Raw genomic sequence first — 13795 nt, 5'->3', positions numbered from 1 at the left:
AAAAAATCAAATATTTATAATATTTCTCATGCATATGAAAAATTATCTATTCACCTAACTCAAAAGCAAACAAAAGCCAAAAGCAGACACCGAAGAAAATCCTACTAATGTCCCAGTGATAAAATATTAGGATTATCTGAATACAAAAGAAACATATTCAAGAATGACTTGAAAGAATATTTAACCTATTCAACACACTTAACTAAGGGTGCATTCTATAACCCTATATGTTTTTGAACTAACTAGTTAATTTTCTCAAAAACCTAAAATTTAACGATTTTTCAGAAATCTAATCCATAATAAAACAAATAATAAGAGTTGATAATAATTCACTAAATAACCATCATTTATTCATCAAAACAATCTAAAAAAGCTAATATTACATCTAGGGACTAATCTAGAATTTATCATATTTGTATGGTCAAATTGTAATTTTTGTCTAATTAGAGGACCAAACTAAACATATCATAAATTCATGACTATAGTGGAATTATATCCATAATTCATCCTCATTTCTGTCCAGAACCTCTAATTATGCTCCAGGGACCATTCTGGAATCTTTCCAAATTTTTAGAGTCAAATTGGAGGACCAAATTGAAAGTTTTAAAATTTTATGACTATACATTAATTCTGCCCATAATTCATATGTTATTCCTTTCAGAATCTCGAAATATTCTCCAGGGACCAATCTGTAATTTTTTAAAATTTGGGGATGAAACTGTAATTTTTGCAAGTTGAGGGACCAAATTGGATTTTCATCATCTTCAACCTCAAACCTAGAATTTTCACAGATTACCTACTGTTATCCCTTGATTTCTAACACAAATTCACTATTTAAACAAAACCATAACTCAAAATTATCACTTTTATCTACAATCTCTCAAATTCAATTTAACAATCCATTACCCACAATAATCAATCATATAACATTCAAGTTAATTCATCAATAAACCCTAAACACAATTCTCAAAACCCTAATATTCATCAAAATCAAAATTTAAAGCTAAAGGAAGCATATTATACCTATTAAAGCATAAATATTACCCTTTTAACTTATTTTCTTTAATTCCTTTCTATTTATCTTCTTCTTTCCCCCTCTTCTCTCTCACAATTTGCTCCTTCAATTTTCAAATCACTCTTTTTTTTTTTTTACTTTCTATTTATATTTATCATCTCGTTAGTCAATTACTACTATACCTCTCATTTAATCATACAGTATGGTTGTTAAAAATGCATTTAACTTGTAAAATTGTTTGATTTTGTTAGTTAAAATACATAAAACATGTAAAATCAAAGTTAAAACTCAAAAACTAGTAAAATCGATCAAACCATGTCAAACTTGATTTTCGTGATTTTTTACCTGATCGATTTCATCAGGTATATTTTCAAATTATCGTGTTTATTTTAGTCTTTTTTATGTGTTTAATTTCTGTCGATTATTATGCGTTATCCTTAATTTTTTCATAATTTTTTCTTGTTTTGTTTTTGTTTTTCTGCCTTTATATTTTTTTCCTACTTCTATTTTTCTATCAGTATTTAGAAAAATTATATTAAGTTATAATTTTATTTTATTTTATTTCAGTTCTTTTTTCTTAATTATTTTTTTTTTACTATGCTTCGATCAAGTTAAAAAACATCAAAGCTGGAAATGGAAGAGAACTAAATTATCATTGTTTTGAATTAACAGCCTCTGTTTTTAGGAGTGCTTCTGTTGAATGAATATAACCATATTTCACTTGATAAGTTCCTGAATTGTGAATTAAAACCAAAAAAAGGTGTGAATGGAAGAATATTTGAATACGGGAATGGAGGTTTAATTAGGAATGAGTGTGGAAAAGAGGGAGGACTTGTACAGGTGGGACTTGGGAGGAGTTATGGCACATATTCACAAAGCTTTGTTTTTAGTAGTACTTTTGTTAAATGAATATAACCTCTGTTTTTTTTTTTGTTGAATATATGCATCACTGCTTAATATAGAATAAAATACAATGCTTTGTGATTCAAATTGTGCTTAATACAAATTGTGAATTTTCTCTCATGTTAAGTGTCATGTTTATGGTACAACTTATGAGAATTTGAAATTTTAACATATGAGGTCAGTGGAGGTTTAAGACATGGTTGTCAACCTGTTAGATCTTCTGAATTTCATAAACTTTGAAGTGACACGACTAAAAGATTGATGTCTTCACCTAAGTACAGAAGTGTCGAAGTAATAAATAACCCGGCAAGACCACGGTCGAACTACAGGGAGGTTAGTTATACAAATTACAAATAACAATAATACAACAACAATAACAAGAACAACAATAACAATAATAATAGTAATAACAGCAACAACAACAACAACAACAACAATAATAATAAAGAAAAAGAAGAAGAAGAAGATGATGATGATGAGAACTTTGAGATGAAATATTAACGTAAAGATTTAACAACGATAACAATAAATGTCAAGGTCAGAGGATCCACTAATGGTATGTCAAACAAGTTTAGTATAAACTCTTATTAGTTAATTGTAAACCACACACAAAGGAGGTTCCAATCAAATTATAGATTGTTAACATGATTACATTAGTCATCTTATTCAATTAATGCTAATACTTGTAAATAATTAATGCTAATACTTGTATATCTCATCAAGCATTCATGATTATAACTTATGTTAACAACAAATCAAGTTCCTTTCATAACTCAGGTGTCGGTTATACCATACAGTATGGGCTATGAAAGTGTCAAGCATTTGTTGTACAAGTGTTATACAACATAAATCAAAATTAGTCATTTAACAAGCAAAGTATTAAAGAGTGAACAAGATAACAAATACAAAACATGTTAGTATCAAACATTAAAGTCCATATTGAGTTTACACTATACTTATTCTCACACCATTAGTGTAACATTTTCACCTTGACATAATAAACTTAGCTAGACATAATGAATGAAAGAAAAATAAATAAACAAAATAAGAACATAAATAAGATAAAAGTTAGCTAAGGAAATGAAAGGCATAAACTTGATATTAATGAAAGCAAAGCATAAACATTACAAAAAATACAAAAAGAGAAAGCAAGAGCATGATCTTGATCTAGAAATCAAGATGCCTAAATGTATGGCAAATGCCTCCTTTTATAGACCAAAAATGGGAATTATTGATTTGATGACTAATTGATGAGTGGGTGACCAACTTTTGACTTGGTGACAATCTTTATCTTCTCTTGTCTGCCCTAAACATCATTGATAACGTCAAAATTGGAGCCACTTAAAAATATGAAAGTTGTAGAAAATTGTCTCATCTTTCTTGTGTAAACAATTCAACTCATTTGGACTTATAGAACTCCAGATATGGGCCAAATACTGAACAGTGCTCGGGCTGGAAGACAGATTCGGGTTTCTTTGTTGTTGCTACAATTTGGACTTGAAAATGGCCTTTTTAGATCTTGAGCTCCATATGAAAGTTGTAGGCCTATGTCTTACCTTTCCATCCATATAAATTAAACCTAAATCTAAGATCTACAGCTCTAAATATGACCCAATTACTGAATAGTGTTCCGGTTTGGATTGCATCAACATCTCTTTTCTAAGTTTGGCCATCTCTTTGTCTTTTTAATTTTAGTTCTTAAATTCATCAATCAATCCTTTCATTTATGTGATAGGCCTGCATTTAAAATGAACATTTACCATATATTAAATGTATCTTATATTATTAGATACGTTATTATAAAACATGCTTTAGTTAAAAAGTTATTAATACTTCGAGTGCAAAATGATGATATAAAATCTTGATAAAAATGCACTTTTAAGTACTAATCACACCCCCCAACTAGCTTATTACTATTCTCTAGTAATCAAAGCGTTAAAATAGAAAAATAATTTGCAAATTCCACAAAGCAAGGTATTCATCATTCAACTTCCATTAATCTATCTATATAAACAAACTCTCATTAAATTTATATATCTGCTCAATATCTCTTAACAAGATATTAATAAATCTTTTTTTATGCTCAATGTATCAATATATAATTATGGGGCTTTCTTAGAAGAAAACAAAATTTTTGTTCTAATGTTTAAGGTTAACTTCTTTGGGTTGGGATTATTATTATTATTATTATTATTATTATTATTATTATTATTATTATTATTATTATAACTTAAAACACCATGCATCTTTAACCCATGTAACAAGCTTTCAGCTAATGACTCCCAGACCAGTTGGTCTTAGGGCATTAGGTGTTGAGACACCCCTACGAGCTTAGTAACTCGACTCGCAGATACTGATATGTAGATAGTGCATTGTTTGATTCCCTTAAGCTTTTCTCCTCAACCCATGTAACAAGCATTAGGCTAATAGCTCTCAAGTCAGTTGACTTTAGGGTATTAGGTGTTAAAACATCCCTTCGGGCTTAATTGTTTAGGTTAGGGAGGCTACGAAACCAAACTTATCTACATTTTTATTATCATCATTCTTTTTTTGTTTTTTTTTTTGTGTTTTTTTTTTTAATTATATACCATCTCTTTTCCCTTAGTTGTTACCTTTAACAAAAGAACATAAATAATGTAATAAATCATTATGCAACCCACAATCATATATTAAAGTGTGTGTGTGTGTAAATTAAGGTTTAAGAATGCATGTTAAATGAGTATATGAGCAAAATTAAGTGATAGTAATGCGAGAGATTGTAAACCTGAATATTTTAAGAAGTATTATGATAGACCTTATTAAGAATGGTTACTAAGATGCGTCTCAAGAGTTAATAGAAGATTATCTAAAGACTCCTTACTCAGGCCATCCTTAATGAATTGTATTTTATCTTCATGGTTTATAGATACCATTTCTAAAAAATGACATTAAGCATTACAAGTCCATCTGGCACATCGATGACAGACTTTCAGTCGTTTTGCATGATGTTTCTTTGCAAAAGTGCTTTTACCTGTTCCAGGCATATGTGAAATGAAGGAATTAGAGGACTCACCTGATAATCGGACCTTTGCTTCAATCAACCAGCGAAAATCTTCAGGAATTCCATGATTCATTAACAATCTCAATCTTGCACATCTAGCACGATAAATTTTTGTAATCGTATTTTGAGGCAGAACGGGAAAATACTTTTTCAATTTTTCAAGATTAGTGTCCATTTTTAAATGAGAATTGGAAAAGATTCATAGAATTGCACAAATATATACACAGATATCAATTATTATGGGAAACTAAAAGAATCGACTTAAGTCACGGAGTACCATTGTCCGCTATTTGACCGGGGTGAGAGAAACTAGCAAAAATCACTAAAAAAAACACAAAAACAATGTAAGAAAAACAAAATAATCAACCTTTATCTACAAGATCATTCAAACCAGTTGATTCATTTTCACTAGGAAAATTATCAAAGTAAGCTTTCAAACGATGTCCATTTTCCTTAAAAACATTGTCATTCATTGAATTCTCAATATCACAGGCCCCATAAGGATTGTTCCATCTTGATCTTAGCTCTCTAGGGAATGAATAGAGTTGAGCATTATAAAACAAAACTTTTTGACCAGTGTCAACTTTTTGACAATTTTCACAAGTTTTGCAGAATGCATGCGTGTCCTTGAACATGGTGGGCCAATAAAATCCATTTTGAAAGATTTTGGTAGCTGTCTTTTTTGACGAGAAATAACTTCCACATGCTTCAGAATGACAAAGTTTAATGACACTACTTACCTCATTGTCGGGAATGAATCTTTGAAATATTTGATCAGGATAATATTTGAATAAGTTAGGGTCATCACAATAAAAGCTCTTCACTTCCTTCAAAAACTTTTCTTTGTCTTGGGTACTCTAATCAGTTGGCAAATCTTCTAAAGTAAGAAAATTGATATTTTTATAATACCAAAGCATTGGACTAAGAGAAAATAATCATCGATTGGTGTGATGTCAAATGTCAAATTTGTTGTCACTTTTGACAAAAGATCCTCATCAACATTTTCGATGCGTTTTTCATCCGTGATTTCTTTCTCAGAATAAAACATTTCCAAATCTTCAGATTCATCCAACTCATTTTTACTTAAAGTAGATTCAAATTGATAATAAACTAATTCATCAATATGATCTACTTCTTGTAAATTATTGTCATCTCCAGGTTACTTGCAAATGTTGAAAATATTTATCTCCAATGTCATGTTTTCAAATGATAGCTCCATCAGTCCATTCCTACAATTAATCAATGCATTAGAAGTTGCAAGAAACGGACGTCCTAAAATAACAAGAAATGAATTACATACTTCAACAGGTTGTGTGTCCAAAAAAATAAAATCCACAGGATAAATGAATTTATCGACTTGTACTAGCACATCTTCAATTATTCCTCTAGGCACTTTTACAAATCTATTGGCAAGTAAAAGAGTTATAGAAGTTGGTTTTAACTTACCTAAATTGAGACTTTGAAAAACTAAATATGGAAGTAAATTCACACTGGCTCCAAGATCAAGTAAGGCTCTTTTAATTTTATGTTCTCCAATAAAGCAAGAAATTGTAGGACAACCAAGGTTTTTATATTTCAAAGCATTATTGTTCTGAAGAATGACAACTGAAATTGTAGGACAACTGAAATTTGGGTGATTTCTCCAATCAGGGTTATATTTTTGCGAGTATAGGTTATGGTTGGCCCTTTAGAAACTGTTTAAAGCATGAGCTTGTTCATGGAGACATTCCTTAAAAGAAGGCAAGGTTGGACAGTTATTGGTTGAGTGTTCATTTGTTTCATATATTTGACACATAATGTTTTTAACAAATTTTAATTGACCACTCTTTTTCAATTCTAGTGCCTCGACTTTTCTAGCTAAAGATGCAAACTTAGCTTGGAGGTCATGATCTTCCCTAAGGTTATACATACCTCTACTAGATGTATGAGGTTGAGTTTTACTCGGTGCCTCATAAGCACCCGCGGTGTCCTAATTTTAAGCATTTTCAGATAACAAGTCTAAGTACTTCATTGCTTCATCAGGGTCTTTATCTTTAAAAGTTCCATTGCACATCAATTCAACCATTTGCCTATCTCTAGGTGTTAACCTTTCATAAAAATATGAAACCAATCTTCATGTTTCAAAACCATGATAAGGGCAAGTATTAAGCAAGTCTCGATACCTATCCTAACATTGGTAAAATGTTTCTCCTAGTTTTTGAGTGAAAGTGGTGATTTGTCTTTTGAAAGAGTTTGTTCTATGAGATGGGAAAAACTTTTTTAAAAACTGTTGTTGCATTTCATCCCAAACACAAATGGATCCTGGTCTCAAATTTGTAGCCATGTTTTAGCTTTATCTTTTAATGAAAAAGGAAAAAGCTTTAATTTGATGGTGTTCATGCTATAATTTGAATCATTATATGTGTTACAAACCTCCTCAAATTCCCTTAAATGCAAGTATGGATTTTTCAATTCTAAGCCATGAAAAGAAGGTAAAAGTTGAATAATGTCTGGTTTAAAATTAAAATGAGATGCATCGGAAGGAAAAACTATGCATGATGATGCACTTGTTCTTGTGGGATTCATGTGCTCTCTAAGTGTTCTAGCACGGTTATTCTCATTATTCTCATTATGAAGTGATTGATTATCTTCTTTGGCCATACTTTCTGAAAATAATGAGGATACTCTACAAAGTCTACCACTTGATGTACGTGACCACACTCTCATGCACGTGTAGGAATAGAATAAAAGGAAGAAGAAAACAAAAGAAGAAGAAACAAGAGAAAAGAAACAAAGTTATATACAAGAAAAGTGAAAAGAAAAAATAAAATAACTACTATAATTTATACAAGAACTTACCTCCCCGGCAACGGCGCCAAAAACTTGACACGACTAAAAGAATGATGTTTTCTCCCAAGTGCAGGAGTGTCGAAGTAATAAATAACCCAGCAAGACCGGGGTCAAACCACAGGTAGGTTAGTTGTACAAATTATAAATAACAATAATACAACAACAAAAACAACAATAGTAGTAGTAGTAGTAGTAGTAATAAAGAAAAAAAAGAAGAAGAAGAAGATGAGAACTTTGAGATGGAATATTAATGTAAAAATTTAACAACGATAACAATAAATGTCAAGGTTAGAGGATCCACTAATGGTATGTCAAACAAGTATAGTATAAACTCTTATTAGTCAATTAGAAACCACACATAAAGGAGGTTTCAATCAGATTATAGATTGTTAACATGATTACATTAGTCATCTTATTCAATTAATGCTAATACTTGTAAATCTCATCAAGCATTCATGATTATAACTTATGTTAACAACAAATCAAGTTTCTTTCATAACTCAGGTGTCGGTTATACCATACAGTATGGGCTATGAAAGTGCCAAGCATTTGTTGTACCAAGTGTTATACAACATAAATCAATATTAGTCATTTAACAAGCAAAGTATTAAAGAGTGAACAAGATAACAAATATAAAACATGCTACTATCAAACATTAAAGTCTATATTGAGTGTACACTATACTTATTCTTACACCATTAGTGTAACATTTTCACCTTGACATAATAAACTTAGTTAGACATAATGAATGAAAGAAAAATAAATAAACAAAATAAGACCATAAATAAGATACAAGTTAGCTAAGGAAATGAAAGGCATAAACTTGATATTAATGAAAGCAAAGCATAAACATTACAAAAAATACAAAAAGAGAAAGCAAGAGCATGATCTTGATCTGGAAACCAAGATGCCTAAATATATGGCAAATGCCTCCTTTTATAGACCAAAAATGGGAACTATTGATTTGATGACTAATTGATGAGTGGGTGACCAACTTTTGACTTGGTGACAATCCTTATCTTCTCTTGTCTGCCCAAAACATCATTGATAACATCAAAATTGAAGTCACTTGAAAACATGAAAGTTGTAGCAAATTGTCTCAGCTTTCTTGTGTAAAACATTCATCTCATTTGGACTTATAGAACTTCAGATATGGGCCAAATACTGAACAGTGCTCGGGCTGGAAGACAGATTCAGGCTTCTTTGTTGTTGCTACAATTTGGACTTGAAAATGGCCTTTTTAGATCTTGGGCTCCATATGAAAGTTGTAGGCCTATGTCTTACCTTTCCATCCATATAAAGTAAACCTAAATCTGAGATCTACAGCTCCAAATATGACCCAATTACCGAATAGTGTTCCGGTTTGGATTGCACCGACATCTCTTTTCTAAGTTTGGCCATCTCTTTGTCCTTTTAATTTCAGTTCTTAAATTCATCAATCAATTCTTTCATTTATATGATAGGCCTGCATTTAAAATGAGCATTTACCATAAATTAAATGTATCTTATATTATTAGATATGTTATTATAAAACATGTTTTAGTTAAAGAGTTATTGATACTTCGAGTGCAAAATGATGATATAAAATCTTGATAAAAATATACTTTTAAGTACTAATCAGGAAGCACCAGATTTGTGGCTTGTTTGGTTGCAAAGAAACTCCTGCACATCTTTTGTTTTGGAGTCATTTGATGAAACATGAGGATGTGATTCAGTTAAAAAGTGGTATTGCATTATGAGCAAGATCATCAGGCCTTCACAAACGGTTGATTGAACTTGTTGTGTCATGGCCTGGTTTCTTATTGAATGGCTTTCCAGTTTCAAAATTAATTGTGGTTATTTTATAGAAGTTAGGGAGTTACTCTTTATGTCTAGATCCTTTGTGTTTGACTTCAATGCCTGATAAAAGATTGCAATATCTTAACATACATTGTTTTTCCTTTTTTATCCTTTAAAAAGTAGTTAGGCATGATTTTCAATAGTCTGCAATATGCATGAATATCTTTGATTACTGAAGTGGTACTTGCAGTCTGCAGAAATGTAATATGTTTGGATATTTGTATTATTTAAAATATTTTACTTGTGATTTTATGATTTTTAGTTAAAAAATTTTACTTGTGATTTTATGATTCGAGTTTATGAGTCGAGTTTATATTGTATATTTCATGTCGTGTCAAAAAAGCATTTTTAACAACCTTGATCATACTTTCTCTTTAAGCCTTCAAGGGCTTTATTGTCTTTTCCTACTCTTTAATATAAAACATTATAGCCATGTTAGAGAATAATATAAATCATATCCTAGGACTTCACCTAATAGTTTAAGCTATTGGGTTAAATTGGTTCTTTAACATGGTATCAGAGCCTTGATGACCAAAAGGTCATGAGTTTGAATTTCATCACCCTATTTGTTTGATAAAAATTAAGCACAAAGTAAAATGGACCTGTATAAGTTCCCAAAGGGCTTTCACTTAAAGGGGTATGTTAGAGAATAATATAAATCTTATCTTGAAACCTCATCAAATAGCTTAAATTTTTAGGTGAGATGGTTCTCTGACATGCCACTCACAAATGCTACTCATAAATGTGACTCCATAGTTGACAAATCTATGTTGTTCATAACCTTCTATAACTATGACTGGCAGTAGGTTTATGGTCTGGATTAGACTCACGACTTTAATGTTTATTATTTGAAAGATTTAACTGTATTTTGTGCTTACCCATACCAGCTGTAAATACTAGAAGATAAGTAAAGCTTTTTATTTAAAGTTGGGAAGTCTTCAGTAACTAATAGTATGCACAGAACTGTAATTAAAAGATCTCTGGTTCTTTTCACCAATTTGTTTTTATCTAATTCTAGTGTGATCGATAGAATCCCCCCTGTCATTTTCAAAGAATAATGAGCTCTAAAATCTTTATATTTATCCTTCGTAAGAAACTTACAGACTTCTGTTTATTGGTTAACTCAGTAGCCAGTACAAGAAGTTCGGACCTCCACTTGCATTTTTTTTATATGCTCAAGCTGGGTCCAGGTCTGTGCTTCAGATAATGCATTAACAAACTATATATGCTTTAATTCTACTCTTTCAATTTGTTTAGATTTGGTTAATTGTCGAGGACATAATCATTGCTTCCCATAGTCAATGGGGGTATTGCCCCCAACCCTTATGGCCTTATGAAACCTTTGGTCTGTTGATGGCCAGCCTGGGCTTTTCTCTCTTCAATGAAAGAACGAACTCACTTTAAGAAAGTCAATGGTCATACCAACAATGATTACTGTTATTATCAAAATGATTTTTAAAAAATAAAAAACTTTATTTTGATGCATTTTTAAATGAAAATCATTTTGAATCATTACCGGTACGACAATTCCAAATAGGCATCAGCAATTGATGTTGATGATGCAGACAGCACCTAAATTTTCTGGAGAAGTGCTAATATTTGGTGAATATCAGTCTTGCCTTGTAGATGTGAATATTTGGTGTTTGTAAACATGCTTGTAGCGATGTTAACTAAGGTCTTGAAAAGTGAAAACTTGAGTTTCTGAAATGTTGTGCTTTTCAGTAATATCTACGGACTTACGTTAACCTATGCTGCCTTGTAAAGTGCATATCTTCATGGATAGAAATTAAGAAACCAGAGCTGCGAGTCTAGATCCAAGTCATCAACCAATGCACAATTGGACTCATATTCAGGTCATGCAGTTCCTGAACGTAGGAGATTTGCAGGGATGGTGTGGGATAGATTCAAACTTGCAAGTTTCTGATTAGTGGAAAGGTGTGGCAAACTTTGGGGTGTATAAGCATTTGAAGGGCGTGATGTTTTATTCTCTGATTGGTGATTAAACAAGAAATTGGATGTTAGTACTAGTTGATGAACAGTTGTATTTTTCAGGACATTCCACAAATGTCTTCGAAAATATCTGCATAGTTGTCTGCTTAACAGATCATGCATGCTGCCGATTTTAAATGTGTTCGATAGATTGTGCAATCCTACGTGGGAATATGAATTAAATTAATTCTGCAGCGAGATCAATTTCACACTGCCATGCACAGAACAACAAAATAACAGATATATTTGCAGAGTTAGATTTTGTGGGCCTAATTAGCAAGAAAATTACATATTCTAAGGGAAATCTCATTTCCCAGTTCATAATCTTTGGGATTTCCAGATTGAGATTCTTATACATTCATGAAAAAATCAAGCAATTAGTCAGCTAAACGACTTGTGTTATTCTAGATGATGTTCAGTATTGAATGACTTTCGATGACCCAAAAGAAGAAAGCAATATATGAATGCACCATTGTTCTTCTCACAATGTACCGGAATTCGCTTATCCCTTTAAAAATTCTTTCAATAGCTTTGTAGCATTGACTCATTAAGTAGGATCACAATGGAACTCGTCAATGGCTGCATCGCAACCCCATTTTTTCTCCTCCTTATATGACTGGGCATACTTTTCAACAATCACCATTAATTGACACGTATACCTTTTGAACTAATCTTCGAAGAAATTTCTCTGAAATTTTATTTCCTCCGGTGATTATATGTATAGGTTTGAATTATTAACATCAATTTCAATACCTGCTTGCTTGATTTAAAGCCAATAATTCAACAAAAGCAGTTAAATAAAAATGTTAATTACATCTGTTTTTAATTAAATTCTGTAGCAATATAAGCAAGTACTGGCTTAATTTTTTTATTTGGAGAATGAATGTGTTCCATCTTCACACTGTTAAGTAAAGAAATAAATACTTGCAAAGACATTCCAAATGAAATTCACATAAAAACCAACTTTGAGATTCCATAATATATTACATAATCACTTTCATAGTTTCCCTTGAAACCCAGCAGGTGTACAAAGAATTCTCCAATGGAACCTTATTTCAAACTTCTTGTAGTAGACGAAGATGAAGTTGCCAAGGTACAGGACGATGTAGCTCCAGCAAACACGTGCACTAACAGTACGAGCTCCTTGCACAAAAAGGACCTGTTATGCACCCAGCTGCAGCTCCTGGTATAAAATGAACCATTAGTCTTCAATATAAAAAGAAAGGAAAAGATATGTGAATAACCATATTACCTTGCAATCCTTCTAAGCAAGAACGTGCTCGTGCAGCCTCTGAAAGGCTCGTTGAAGTCGTGCCTTGCGCACTGCTACCTTCACATAGAGCCAGTCCCATGATTCATCCAAGAACCGGAAATAGGCATGTCTCCAGGAACGTTTTAGCAGTAAAGCACCTGAAACTCCCCAAAAGAATACACTAAAACCAATTCCCATAGCAGTACAAAACCATTTCATGAATTCATCTGCGACGAATTCTTTGCCTCGGTTGTCATCATTAGCAGGTGGACTTTGATTCGTCTCATCTCCAGGGCATTTCTGTAAGAGTGGCTTCCCGCACAATGCAAGGTTACCGGTAAATTGTGAAGCATTAAAGCCTTGCAGCTGAGTGCTAAACGGAATCCTCCCCGACAGGTGATTGTTGGAGAGGTTCAAGAAAGCCAGAAAATTTAGATCAGCCATTGTGATAGGAATCACTCCTGATAATTGGTTTCCTGACAAATCAAGTGATTCCAACTGTTTCAACTGCCCAATATTTTGAGGGATTTCTCCAGTCAAATTATTTCCGGATAAATTCAGTGCAAGCAACAGTAAGAGTCCTGTTATTTCTTCTGGAATTTCACCTATTAATTTATTTCTTGCAAAATTAATGATCCTCAGAAGTCCTAGTGTGCTTCCATAATCATCCTCTCTTCCTTTCCATCCAACCCTGATCTTATTCTGATATCTATCATAGCTACCTGGTGCACTGAAATACAGACTAAGAACAGCATTATTCGCAAGGGAATATTCTGACTCTGTTTTCTGAACCATGGAAGTGAGGTTATTAAGGCACTTTGGAATGATTCCTGTGATATTGTTCAGAGATAGGTCTAAGATCAGAATACTTGACAGGTGACACAGATTTGGCGGTATGCTTCCATTGAATCCATTAGATTGTAGGGAA

General features: G+C 32.0%; 1 protein-coding gene across 2 annotated transcripts in view; it reads right to left on the bottom strand.

Moving 5' to 3' along the window:
* The window catches only part of LOC105115445 (LRR receptor-like serine/threonine-protein kinase FLS2), an 88054-nt gene that overhangs the window by 71735 nt on the left and 2524 nt on the right, over positions 1-13795 (bottom strand). Inside the window, exons 2-3 of one of the 2 annotated variants that reach the window (XM_011012331.1) lie at positions 12868-13795; positions 12569-12798 (exon numbers count right to left, since the gene is read on the bottom strand). The exons of the other annotated variant lie outside the window; for it this stretch is intronic. Of the exons in view, the coding sequence (XP_011010633.1) occupies positions 12880-13795 (916 nt within the window). The 3' untranslated portion in view covers positions 12569-12798; positions 12868-12879. Of the gene's footprint in view, positions 1-12568; positions 12799-12867 lie in introns of those variants that run through there. 2 annotated transcript variants of the gene reach the window in all.

Source organism: Populus euphratica, unplaced genomic scaffold, assembly GCF_000495115.2.
Source record: "Populus euphratica unplaced genomic scaffold, PopEup_1.0 scaffold701.1, whole genome shotgun sequence".
NCBI classification, from domain to species: domain Eukaryota; kingdom Viridiplantae; phylum Streptophyta; class Magnoliopsida; order Malpighiales; family Salicaceae; genus Populus; species Populus euphratica.
This window is presented reverse-complemented; position numbering and strand designations above follow the sequence as displayed.